A 14,529-nucleotide genomic window follows, 5' to 3' on the forward strand; every position below is an offset into this window, starting at 1 on the left:
CCAGTGGCTGCATACTGTGCATGGCTTGCATTTATGGGCTCCTGGCATCATTCTGAACTCCGTTTGTTTAGCTGTAAATGAGTGTAAATGGATACCTTAGTGGAGCAATGAGCATGTGTTTATTGAAAGTAATGCCCTGTCAGAATCACAGCTGGGAAAAACCAAACCTCTGTAACAATGGCATTCATTTGTCTGCAGCACAGAGAGCCTTTTGTGGAATATTGTTCATTTCACAAAGGGACATGTTTGCACTCGCTTAGGGTCATACCTTCTTGACTGATATGGAACAGTAGTTTTCCACATGCCCATTGGAGTTGAAGTGTACTGCTGATTTTATGGATTAAGTGCTTGTTAGGAGTTTTCAATTTTAGTTTTACTCAGCTTCTATTAGTTTACATCCAACAGTCACATTTACAGTTGTGTAGTTTCTCATTCTGAGGTCCGGGGTATTGCTTAGGGCATTTATTTAGTCTTTCATATACCTGAACCTCAAATCCATTAAAGGTTTCAAATGTTACCTTTTGTTATTATTTTTATTTTATTTTGAGAACTTTAAATTCAAGTTTAACTCATAAAAATCACGCACAGTATTAAAGGGGCTGTTTTCACGGGAAAGTACAGTGGATACGGTCTTGGTAAGCTGTTTATTCTAGCACATTTCTTTTTTGTTGCACCTTGTGCTAATGATTCACATTATCACCTCAAGGTGTTTCTGGGAAACGGTAACCATGCTGCTGAGCACACTGTTGCGACATGCTTTTCTATGAGTTATTTTGAGGTTATCTGGTCTGTCTGCATCGACATCCATTTGCTGCAGGAAAAAAAAGCTACCAGCTTGGAATAGCATCTCTCTGTTTAAGTGTTTTTTGCCGCACCCTCCCCTTTATGAATTCCTAATGCATTTGAGTGTTGGTCTTTTCTCTCAGAAAAGTTATATAGGAAGAAACAAACAAAAAGGCTTGGATCAGAGAATGTCAAAGCCCTTTCTCTAAGGACAGGACACCTCATGTAGAAGGTCACAAGCTCTATTGAATAAAGCAATTTTTCTCAAGCTGATAGGTTTCTCTTATATTAGTATTGTCAACATTCAAGAGGAAATTGTTATTATCTGCTTTGTAAAAGGTACTCAGTCTAATAGTCACAGCAACAACCAAGGGAGAACATATTCCTCCTTTAATTGAATCAATTGTTTAGTGTTCTGGATCATATTCTGAGCAGAAAGAGCACCATTCATAGATTACTGAGTTTAACACGCTCAAAGTGTGTAAACAACAGTTCCTTACATGTTCAGGCTGTTTAAAGAATACTAATGATACAGGTTTACTAGCTGACAGTTGTTATTGACCCCATTTACACATAAACATATGATTTGTATGAGAAAACATTGTATGGATACTGATTAGTGATATCAGTTCTATTTCTTTTTTCAATTTTCAACATCTTGTATTAAAATCAGTTCTCATTATCTTGATTGTGCTTGCATCGAATCCAGTCTCCATATGCAAATCAATAAAATGTGGATGACTGACTTGTCAACAAACATGGTGCATACTAGCAAATTCTTTCTTCCATTGCAGATGAGATGCTGAGATCTGATGTTTTTCCGCTCACACTATGATCTGCTTTTATCTTGCATAACCGTTTGTTTTTCTTGCAGATGAACTGTCTGCATACAGTTTATTTTTAACAACCATAGTTAAGACAGTGTTTAAATAGTGCTTGCTGGTTAACACAGCTTAAGAGGTGTGAGCCTGTTCCACACTACAAGTTACTGGAAAGAAAAGGAAAAAGAAACTAGAAACATTGTTTGTTAAATTTTGACCCCGTGGCCAAATATTTTATAAAGATAAGCAGTTACAAATACCTTGAGCATTAAAAGCACTACTTTAACGAGACCTAAAAAGTGAAAGCCATATTTTTTTTCAGTATGCTAATTTATTTTCATTGTGATGTGGCCTCATTATTTTTATAAGATAAGATAAGATAAGATATATATGAAATATATATCTGAAATGAAATATTATTATATGAAATATTGTTATTATTTATGCATTTATTTTGCTTGACCTAGTCTTTATATAGTTAGTTTATATATATCTGAACATAAATTTCATTTCTCTTTAAGCCAGTTTGAATATCAAAGGTTAGTTCTGGAGTTTGTCCATCACCACATTTGCTTATGTGATCTCTTTCACTCCCTCTTTCTGTCTTTCCACTTTTCTGAATGAGGCTTATTTATTTGTTTATTTGTTTTGGTTATTTCTTCATAGCAGTTGTGATATACATGTTAATTTTTCATTAGCAATAACTTGCAGGTTCCACCTTTCTCAGCCCCCTGTTGCAGCAGTAGAGACTTAACTGCTGGTGGCACCAGATTATAATGTGCACCTAGTACATTATGTCCATACCAGTTTAATAGAAAGAAAAGTTCCTGTATTTTTGGGAGTATTAGAAATAAAACTTTTGGGGTTTCTATATAATTTGTTATATTGTGGTACCTTAATATCCTGAATAGGGTTAAAAAAGTAATGCACATGTCCTTAGGGTCAAAATATATTTTCATATGTGTACTTCACATGACCTTTAACATGTTAATGGAAGGTCAGCACAATACGTTTTCTTTTTAATGCACTGTACTGCTGTGTCATGATAGAGCAGGTTTGACAGTCTGTGATGTTCACTTTTGTCAGTGTAAATCTCAAAATTTGTGATTTTTAATTCTTGAATTCATTTCTCCTTTTTCCAAACAGCTCTTTACTCCATCATACTAATCTGTGTCTTCCTGTGGATCCCCTTTGTTTACTTCTACTATGAAGAAAGGGATGACAACAATGTGAACAAATGCTCAGTAAGTGACTTTCTTTTGCTACACACATCTCTGTAAACTGCTGAGATGTGGTGCATATCCTAAAATGATTTCATTTGAATATTGTAGCCAGTTCAAGGCGACTTGCACCACTTCATCTTTTATTTTTATTTAATTGAAAATCACACAAACCTTCCCAAAGCACCCATGTTAAAGTGGATTTTTATCAACAAAATAGGTTGTTTCTTAAGTAGTTTTTCCTTTAATATTATTTATGATTCTCTGCTAATAACTTTTACATTGCTATGCTCCTTGTGACTAAAATTTACAAGCAATTTGCAAGTAATTGCAGATACAGTGTTGATTGTTTGACTACTTGTGGTGCTGTAGAGGAATGTTTTCTAATCTGTCACAAGACTCACACAGCATGATCACAGAAGGAACAAGGTGCACATATTTGCTGAATGTAAAAGGTTGTAATGGTTGTTGAGAGTTAGACTATGTACTTTGTACATTAAAAAGACTTAAAAAATAAAGACATCAAATGTTCTGTTAGGTAGCAAATACAATCAACATGCTTTTAAGGCACTGGCAATGCAGGGGCAAACTTAAGTGAGCTCTCTGTAACCTGGGTTTAAACCATCCATGTCCAATCAAGCACCATCGCTTGCTTTTTTTATTGAACTCAAGTTTATATGTAACTTAAGCTTAACACACTGTGTGCAAACTTGCATGGACTACAACAGTAAGACATTGTACTACTTTATGTACTGTATGCCACAGAAAACAAGTGTTATTTATTACGTTTTGCTTTGCGCCATTTATGTAATTTACTGATGGCTAAAATCAACATTGGCTGGTCAAGTAATTTAGGAGGCTAGCCAACTCGCATTTCCAAATGTATCCATAAGTTACAGACACAAGTTAGGTGGTAATTGTAGCTAAATTGAGTTGCTAACTTCATTTTTGTTAACAGGCAATAACTAACACTAGCCAGAAAAAAGACAGGTTAGATTTGATTAAAAAAAAAAATCAGTTACTCCATGATAGTTACTCCAAATATCTGACTGGTGTTAACTGTAGTTTTCCTCCGAAAGAAAGGACCGGTCATGATTTCTTTTTTTTCTTTTCTTTTTTTTTTTGGAGATAAAACAGGCTTTCTTCTGCTTAATGTTTGCTACCATTAGCTCACCTGCTCTCAGTTTTAGGTAACATTTCAGTCTGCAAGGCATTGCCACTTAAAAAGTCATAACACATGAAGAAAAGTTACCCAACAGATGTTTCACGGATTTTATCCAACACGTGTTTCATTGTGGTAATGAAAATAGTCACCCCAATTTACCGAACCACTGCATTAATTCAGAGAGACTTTAGAAGATGCTTTAGTGAGGGATTTTAACATTTAGTCATTTCACGAGCACCAAACAGCAGCTATCTCATAGTGCAGTTTCTCCCATGCATGTGTCAATTTTGAGCTGACAGAGGCACTTTCTCTCACAGATTGGAAGGTCCTTTGTATTGTTACTTTAAAAGCCTTGAATAGCACCAGGAGTGACAGTTTATCTCTGCCAGGTCAAACAGGATCTACACTGGCTCTGTATAGTTCTCACTCTCTATAGTCCTTAACTGAATGGAATATGACCCCTTCCCTCACTCACAATGAATAATAATAGTTCACTTCATGGCTATGATTGACCAGTTAAATTTATTTTTTTCATTACAGCAAGTGAAAAATGCTCTGAAGTACACAATTGGATTCGTCATTGTCTGCGTGGCGCTTCTTTTAATTGGGTGAGTTGGAGACATGGTTGGCTTCTTCTGCTTTAGTACACGGCAGGTACTCGGGTGTGGATACATCATTGTGTTGAGTTAATGAGAAGACGATCCCTTCAAACAGCTACAGGGCCATTTGTCTGGCCATGATAAGCCATTCAGGAGACAAAGCTATGTACCTTTCTCTAAATAAGTGTTTTGTTTTTGTGTATGAGTGCTAACTAGATTCTTTGAATGCAGAGTGCATTTAAATAGATCTTTGTTAGAAATTCAGCATTTAGACATTTTCAGCCATGCTCTGTTTATGTGCAGATTTAAAACTGGTTGTGTTTAGGAACACCAACACAACATAATAGATTTCCTTTGCAACCGTGACAGCAACACACCTGAAGTTCAACCTACACAATTAAATGCGCTCTCTCAACCATTAAATGGTGAACTGAGAAAAGGCTTACCTGGCTGGGAGAAAAAAAGGACACATGACTATACTTTGTTACAGCTGAAAGTTTGGATGTCAGGATGTTTTTATAGACAGAAGCAATTTCCCTCTCCTTTGCCCAATAAACTGGAACTATTGGTGCTTTGTTCTAGCAATTGTTGCTTAGGTGCTTTGATTTTCAGCAACATGATAGCTTTAATCTCAGACTGCTTTTCTGATACCAACAGACATAATGGCCCTGTTTGGGCAGTGTTCACTCAGTAGGTCTTTGCTTCATGTTACAGGCTTTTGTTGTCTTTAAACCTGGCAAGGTGACTGACTCCTTAAATAGCCTCTGATTGTTCGCTGCAGGATTTCTACTTATTTATCTATGTTTCTTAAAATCTGACTGCCAATGATGTAATACTTTCAGTTTTTTTTAACTTATTTTTTGTAGTAATGTAAATAATATTAAGGGGTTTTTTTCTCTCTCTCTTTTTTTTTTTTTTTAAATTTGAAATCGGAGGAACTGAAGTCAAGCTTTGTCAGAGTTATAGAGAAGCTAGATTTTTATAACTAAGACACTATGTCAAACTTATTTTTTGGAACTACATAGAAAATGTGCTCTAAAAATTTCAAAACACGTTTTAAGTGGCAACGAGAGACTGTTACAGTGGTGATCAAAGATGATGGCTTCTGAATTCTGCAACAACTAAAGCAAGGTTACTTCTCCAAAAAGAGTGAACCACAACACACAAAAGTTTGGAAATTAATGTCGATAAATAAAGCAAGACCAACTCTGCCAAACATTTCTCATCTGATGGATATAAGAATGAAGTTTTAAAAACCTTTATGTAGACACAGTTATGAAGAGTTGAGTAAGCTAACGAGAGCTTTTTATTTTCTTTTTCTAAAAACAAAAGTGAGACGTATGATGGCCAAAGGAATTCACATTAAAAAGATAAAGTGCAAGTATGAATCCTAGAGGAAATACATATAACATCAGAAAATATCTTTGGGTCTGGATACTTTAGACTTAATTTGGGATTTTTTGCTTAGATTGGTCTTGATTTTGCTAAAATAATTTTAAAGTGGAAACAATAGTCCAACTCAAGCCTAAGGTGGATGTTACTGTGGTAACAATTGGTGACATTTGCTTAAACTCTTTCTGCCTTGGTTGCCTGCGGGGGGGTAACCATTGTTTCTTTTTTCTGAATTGAGTAGTTTCTGTTCTATTTCAGGTTTTTATTTGCTGTGTTGTCCCTTTACCTAAAAAAGATACAAGTGATCTCTGCCAATCACCCGGTTGGGAAACGTAGGTCTCTTTATTACTCAAAATGTACATTAAAAAAAGACTGTCAGAGAGAGCAGAGTGGCGCCTGGTAATCTATGTGTGGCAGCTGTTTTTCTCAAAATGACAAAATTGAGAAGCTTTTATGAAAAATTGTAAATAGCTTCATTTTGAATAATCAGGTGTTAATCATTTGAGCTATATGCTGACTTGTAAGAATTCTTTTGTAGTAACAGTAGTTTCAGTGATTATTATCCATTGCCATAATAAATTCCTTCTCAGCTATGTTATCCAAGTCAGTTTCATAGTCACATGTATAAACATAGACCATAATTACTGGCTCGCGCCAATGTATGTCTGTATCTGGCTGAGTAGCTGCGTGGGTCATAATTTAAGGACACTTAGAAACTGCTGACCTGACTGAACCTGTAGCTCAGCAGTTTACTGTGAAAGTAAGGAGAATACAGTTTAACAGTTGTGGTTTATGCCGAGGTAAGCAAATAGATGTTTTTCCAGAAACTATTAATGCGTAAGTTTAATCATTTTTATGTGTTGTTTTTCTACTGTTTTTAATTAAATACAAGGTTTACTTTATTTTTAAATGATTTGATTAATATCTCAACTTTTTGGAAACTTCATTTTTTGAAAACCTTATTATTATTCATGTACTTTCCTTCATTGAAAAGAGCAGTTTAATGTGCTGTTAATATGAATTTCTGTGAATCTTTGTCTCTGTGATGAGGACAAAGATAGCCTAGAAAGAACCACCATAATTTTATCTGTCTTAAAAGTTATTATTTTTTATTCTTACAGAGCGTTTGTTCCACTCGCCGCCCCACCCGGTCAGAATTCTACTCAGTGGGAGAAAGTACAATACCTTTTTGAGGAACTTGGGAGTAGTCGTAAGTACCCATTCTTTAGAAAAACGCCTACACTTATGTCCAATTTATGTCTTGTTTTATAGCAGTTGTTCCCATGACTTATCGTATTTTTTCTCTTTATCACTTGAAAGTGAAGCTACTTCATTCAATCCACCTCATCTTGTAGGATTTCCTTATTTCTACTGTCATCCTATTATCAAGTTATTATAATGTCAGTTTTACATATAGCCTGATCACTGATCACAGTACTGTCCAGTACAGCTTTTCTGTCTATGTAACACAGGATTTTGGACTACCATTATAACCATGACTAAACACTTCAATACAATGCATAACCCTCTCCACTTTGGAGAGGGAGGATATGAGCAGGTAGTCATGTCTTGGATGGCTAGAAAATTATGTGGTGGTTTTGAAAGTCTCAAATTAGTTTTTAAACTAACAGACTAGAAATGTGGTTAATTTAAAGTGCACCATTGAAAGTTAAGTGGAACTAGAACATGTCAAAGATGAGATGTCAAAAACGGACTGAAATTGTTAATATGCACTCTCCACATTTAGCTCACTGGAACCATCAGAAAAAAAAACCCTCACCAATGTAATGTAAAATTGTAACAACTTGTACCACAACCCCTCTAGAACTGCCAGGCTCTGTCAAGCAACAACAGCAATAGTGGTACAGAATCCACTAATGAACAAGAACAAACACAACGATATCTAAATACTTTATTTATTGTAGGAGAACAAAATTATGGAAAAGTTGTGGAGCCGGTTGAACCGACCATTGCCTACATTTTAAAAGTTAATTCACAGTTGCCCACAAAAGATAAGAAGCACATTTTAATAAATGAATTGTTGTAAAAGTAGAACAGTGACTGTTTATCATCTCATTAACATCACATCCCTGCTGCTCTGCAAGGTCAGCAAACCGTCCGGGACTCTGTTCTGCTCCACCCTGGCTCAATATCCCATCTGCAACTTATTTAGCACTACAATGATTATTCTTCTTTTATCTAACTATAGTGACCTATATAGTTATTGGTTAATAAATGTGTTGCTTGGCAGCCAGACTGGTTGAGTGTACAGCATTTGCGTTAATGTCTTTTAGGTAAAAATGATGTCCTCAGTGGCTATAGCTATAAATGGTTGTCATTTTTCTTTTTATTCCACACAACTGAAAATTCACCATAAGATGAATAAACCCATTTTAGGAAAAAGTCAAGAAATATGAGTTAAGTTACAAAACGACCCCCTTAGCTCTCCTAGTGTAAATATATATTTTAGCTTTCATTTGTGATTTACAGACAGGCTGTCTAGTAATCACTCTTAAATCAGTCTTTGTATTTGTCATAGAAAGTGCCAAAATCGACAGCAGAAGTCAAGCTTTGAAAACAGATTGCAATACTGCCCTAAATACTCAATAACGTTATGTAGCAAGCTTTTCTAGTCACTCTCTACCTGAACAGTCATATAAAATGTGATGATAAATGATTTTATAAAGAAAATAGCTTGTGTTGATGCCTAACAACACTGTAAAAACTCCCTATTTGGGCATTTTCACTTGTTGAATGGAACAAAGGCTGAGAATATGCTCATGCTAAACACTGGCAAATGTGGACTCCTAATAGTTCTTTTGGCCTCTTGCCATCTGGGGATCAAGGAGGAAGTTGAACCATCTGCCTCTCTGCATAATAGTGGACCCCTACATGCTCTCTATAACCTTCCTCCTTTGGCACAGGGGGAAATTGCTCTGCTGCTGAGGAAATGTGAGGATGATCCCTTTTGTAATTCCCCATCTCTTCTCTTTCCAGATGGGAGGTTAATTGTGTAAAGAAAAGGCACTTTTACCACATAACCCTCCTGACTGCTTTGCAACAACTGTGCATTAAAGTCACTACCTCTTCAATAGTTCCAGCATTACATTTGTTACAGTGCTCAAGTGATGCCTTAATGTTCTCCAGATCACTAGCTCTCGTGTTGGTATTCAAGACCATACAGTACCGTTGTGTATTTTTGGCCATGTCTCAAGAGGGAGAGTGCAGTGGGCAGTAGTCCAGTTTTAACTACTATGAGTACTCGAACAATATTCCTAACACTTAACTTATCTTGACTTTTTCCTTTCTTCAGCATTAAGAAAAGAAATTATAAACTTAAGTGCTGCCCCTGGAAGTAGATGCTGTAAAGCATCACTTGAAGATCCTTAATTTCACTCAAATCTTTTGGGTTAAGCATTTGTTCATCCATGACAAAAATGTGATGCACTTGTGGTTAACTCTTTTAAAAACTCTTTAAAGGTGTGCTGATGCTGATTTTTTTTTCTCCTTTGAATAGATGACTAGTTGCTGGTTGCTTTTAATTACTCAGTCGCTCAACAGAAGTAGGGTGCTAGGGCTAAAGGAGTTCCTTAATAAACACCTTTCTTTATAAGTCTTATGCATGACCATAGGCCTGTAGGGCTATATATATGTGGGGTTGAGATAAGAGCTGCCTCATTCCGTTTCTCTTGGAGACGAAGCTGTGCAGACGTGGAAGCACCAATGATAAAAGACAACATTCCCTATGTTTAAGCCCCAGAAAATCTGCTCAAGAAACCAAGAATACTGGCAGCAAACATGTATCCTTTGCTTTGTGTGGAGTTCATGAACAGAATGTTCTCTATGCAGAACATGATGCTATTGTCTATTTTACCAAGCTCACCACTAAACAAAGGCAGCAAATTCGGGATGAAACACTCGGGAGTAGAAAACACGTATTCACATGTTAATGTTAAGCCCAGCTGTCAGACTTCAAAGTTTTCCTTTTGCATACAATACAATAGGGAGCAGGTATATAATTTATCTCTATTTTCCACTTCTTTGTCCTGCTGCTTGTTAGATGCCTATAAAGGAAAGTGATAAATGATATAAACAGCACAACATATATGCCCTGAATACGGACTTAAAATTCCCATTCAAATTCCACTGTCAAGGAGAAAGGCAAGCAGAGCCACCTATGACCGTGTTGACAGGTGGGCTGGGCATTATGAGGCTGCTGCTGAGAAAATGCGGGATATCTACAGAGGGACAAATGTGTAGCTTTTTACTTGGAGCACTATGACAGGTGGGATCCTGACAGGGGAGTGTGGCAATCAGTCTCTTCATCAATCCCTGTCTTCTAACTCTAACTCTGACAGCTGGTGTGATACCTACTGTTGCCCTTGCTTTATGGGTGGTCCTCTTTCTGGCTCAATCAAAGGTGACACACATCAGCTCAACCACACATCAGAATTGAGAGACGCAGCTGTTAAAACATTGGCTATGATCAATGTATTAAATGGCAGTGATGACAAAAATGTTGAATAGGTGTATCTCTGGAAAAAGAAATTCTGTTAATTAAAATAACATACAAAATCCCAAGATTACCTGAATACTAACAAGCATTATCCCCATTCAATGATATAACATTTATTGTTGAATCTGTGGGCATGGGGTACTTACAAAAAAAGAATGAGTAGTACAAGCAGCAGATACTAATATGATTTTTAAGCTTTAGCCCTTCAAGCTCAAATCTTGCAGTTCTGTGAAAAGTTATTCTCTTTTTTTTCTCCTTCTTTTTTTGCATATTTGTCCCACTTGTATTATTTTTTTATTATCAAACAGATTTTAATGTTTGACCAAGATAACTAAAATAAATGTAAAAAAAAAAGTGATTTTATTTATTAAGGGGGAAAAAAAAGCTGTCCAAACCTGCCTGCCCCTTTCTGACAAATATTTTCTTTTCATAAACTAGAAACTGGTTTTGCCACCCAGCAATAACTGCAATCAAGCATTTGCAATAAGTACCAATTAGTTTTTCACATCACTGTGGAGGAATTTTGGCCCACATTTCTTTACAGAATTATGTTAATTCAAGAGTGTTTTCAACCATGACGGCCTGTTTAAGGTCATGCCAGTGTGTAGCAATCTGATTTCACTTCAGTCTTTGACTAGGCCACTCAAAAACCTTTTTTTTTTTTGTTGTTGTTGTATTCAGAGGTGGATTTGCAGGTGTGTTTTGAATCATTGTGTTGATGTATAATCCAAGTGCTTTTGGCACAAACTGATGGCCTGACATTCTCTTTCGGGATTCTCTTGTAGAGAGCCCAATTCATGGTTACGCTCGATGTAACGGGATGCAAACCTTTCTAAAGGTTTAGCTTTCGTCTCATCAGTGCACAGAATATTCTCCCAAAAGTCTTGGGAGATATTTTTAACATGTGTGAGATGACGTTTTCGCTTGGGAACTCTTCCATGGATGTCTTTTTTGTCTTAGTCTCTTTCTTATCTTTGAATCACAAACTCTGACCTTAACTGAAGTAAGTTAAACCTTTAGTTCCTAAGGTGTTGTTCTGGTTTCTTTTGTGACCTCCTGGATGAGTCATTGATGCGTTCTTGAAGTAATTTTGTTAGGCCGACCATTCCTGGGAAAATTCACTGAGTTTTCTCAATTTGTGAATAATAGCTCTTTCTGTGATTCACTGGTGTCCCAAAGCCTTCAAGAAGGTTCCCAGACTGCTATATATCACTGACTTTGTTTTTCATGTGTTACTGAGTTTCTTTACATCTTTGCAAGATGTGTTGCTTTTCTTTAACTTTCTTTTATAGTTCTTTTGGCCCACTTCACTTAATCAGACAGGTTCTGTTTCAGGTCTAGCAGTAAACAGTCCTGTGTGTTGCTAGTGAAAGTGAGCTCAGCTTTCCACAAATTTAGTTAAAAACAGGGGCGATTACTTTGCATAGCTTTTTTTCCTTTAATAAAATCATCATTTAAACAAAAAACAAGAAATAAGTAAGGGGGAAACATACTTCTTCACAGTACTGTATTTGTTTGTCATTAATTTGCTGTACTTACTACTATCTTTCCACTGTTTGTAATGTATACTTTTAAGTAAAACCATACATTACCTAGAAAAATCTATTTAGAGTTGCACTTTCTATGAAAGGTAAATGGACTTTATTTTCACAGTGGAGAGCCTCGAATCTAGTCCCAATATTAGTTTTCACTGTCTTCCAATCACTGTGGATACTTTAAAGACCTCCCTGTAGACAACTGGAGCAAATGATAACAGCTTGTGGTGTTTAATACATTCAATGCAATAGAATTTGAACAATTTTAACATTTCAACTAATAGCAGGACTCAACGAACAGCTGCCTGAAAAACATTACTAAAAAAAATAAAAACAGCAGAAATTGTGATCTTGAGTTTGTGCATGTTGTGAGTCCATCGATGTGTCCTTCAGAGGTCAATGGCACATCTCTAATTCCTTACCGGATTTTCCTTCTACAGATGGTCTTCCTGCCCTGTCTTTCTCCATCAGCTCCTTGACCTTGATTGGCATGTTGGCAGTGATCACTTACACGGTGAGTTGACAAGTGGTCAGTGTTATTTCATGTGTTCATTGGAGCAACATTCAGTTCATCTGCTTGGTAATTAAGCAGTTATACAATGGGATGACTTCCAAAGCTTACCTGCTCTGCAGCTTAATAGAGTTTGTGGTTTTTAAGACACAACAGAGTGACTTATAAAATGATTTGACGTAGGAAATGGGACTAAATTGTTATCTTTGTTTTGTCAAACATACCAAGTTTGGTTTACGCAGTGGTTATAATTTATTTTTCTTTTTAGCTTTTAAAGTCTTTCAAGTGCACTGCAGGTTTTGTGTACAAATGGTTTCTCATAGTATTGGTTGACTTGGTGATGGAGTTGCCTTTTACTATTAGTAATGTCTTGTGATCTTAAAGATAAAGCATTTAGTTGCTGAAATTGTTTAGGCTGCTGTCTTTTATCTAATAACCCGAGACTTTTGATGTATGGATCCTCCTCCCAGCCTTATCAGCCACTTATCTCTCTCTCTCGCTCTCTCTCGCTCTCTGTATATTTGGTTATATATTGATTGTGTTTTTTGCTGGGTCAGAAAAAAAGAACTTATGAAACGTTGTCTATTTTTCATAGCTTTCATTGTTTAACTAATCTGTGAATAATACCTGGAGGTTGTGGCTGACATGAGTTAGTGTCTGTTGGGGAAAAAATACAAGAGCGCTATTAGGATCAGCCCAGACATTGAGAATAACACTGACAACCAACTTCAATCTATCGAGTTTCTGTTGAGCTCAAAGAATCCTATCTGACAGATGAACAACAATTGAATGTGGAACTCTTAATGAATAATACACAACCAAGTCAAATAAGTTGTCGAGGCAGTTGCCCTTTAACACAAAAAAAATCTGTCTCATCTGGGAATTTATCCACTGTTCTCTCACCTTTGTGTAACCGTTCTCCAAAGGGTGGATAATTAGGGAGTACATTTTGAGGATGGAACTGTGCTCAGATATGTTCTGGCCCATGCTGCTATGGACCAAATGCCCCGAGGAAATCAAAACACCCGGCGTGTCTTTGTTTTTGATGTTCCTTGTTTTGATAAAGTCAATCAAAGAACTCAGGCTTTTAGGCGACAGCAACAGCAGTCTGTACCTCTTTTATTGTCACAGCCTCAAAGCAGAAACTCTTTTTTTGTGTGTCTGACTTTGAATAATGTCCTTTTATCTGCTGTATCTCCTCTCTTCTCTAACTACAAGTGTGAAAACTGTTGTAGATGGCAACCTACCGGTATTTGCAAAGAACTGTCTAATTTATCATCTTATGCTACTAAGCCCGATTAACTTAATGGAAGCCAAGTGACAGGTTCCATAAGCAGTGGAAATGTTGTCCATGACTCCTTTTGCTAATTTATCACTACCCTTTGTGCAGAACTCGCCATGTACTCTTAATGCACACAGCTCTGTGATGTAAACACTATACAGCTCTGCAACCTGGTGCACTTAAATTTCGTTCACATTGACGTAAGGCTGCACGGCTTTCTTTCTGTGTGCATAGTTCACTTATTAGAAGCAACTTAAACAAAACTCAAGCAATGTTATTTACCTTTCTATAGACAGAAACAGTTAATGGCTGCTAATGACTATTTTATTGTTGGGGTGTTCTGATAATGTATGGTCCTGTCAGTACTGTAAATCAAATAGAGCTCAGCTTTAGAGAGATTATACACTGAGTTTAAATTCAGTAAATTTATTTATTTTTCTAATATATTTTGCAAACATAGTGTTTTGCACTTGATAGCAACTTTAACTATTTTAATCTGTTTTAGAGGGCAATAAATAAGAAAATATTTAATGAAAAGAATTTAAGTACACAAAAAAGAACTTTTTCTTATCCCTAATTACTCTGTAATCTCCCACTCTGCTTCACTCAACCCAATGATATTACAAGGGATCAGCAAAATCTCAAAGCTCATGCATCATGTGAGATCCTTTGGCATCGTTTACTTCCTTTAAAAGCTTAGCTAGC

General features: G+C 36.3%; 1 protein-coding gene across 1 annotated transcript in view; it reads left to right on the top strand.

Annotated features, from left to right (window-relative positions):
• Positions 1–14,529, top strand: part of lmbrd1 (LMBR1 domain containing 1) — a 47,510-nt gene that overhangs the window by 11,321 nt on the left and 21,660 nt on the right. The window contains exons 4-7 of the mRNA XM_026189524.2: positions 2,751–2,848; positions 4,530–4,597; positions 7,102–7,190; positions 12,472–12,545. Coding sequence (XP_026045309.1) covers positions 2,751–2,848; positions 4,530–4,597; positions 7,102–7,190; positions 12,472–12,545 — 329 coding nt within the window. The remainder of the gene's footprint in view (positions 1–2,750; positions 2,849–4,529; positions 4,598–7,101; positions 7,191–12,471; positions 12,546–14,529) is intronic.

This window comes from Astatotilapia calliptera, chromosome 13 (genome assembly GCF_964374335.1).
Source record: "Astatotilapia calliptera chromosome 13, fAstCal68.1, whole genome shotgun sequence".
Taxonomy (NCBI): Eukaryota; Metazoa; Chordata; class Actinopteri; order Cichliformes; family Cichlidae; genus Astatotilapia; species Astatotilapia calliptera.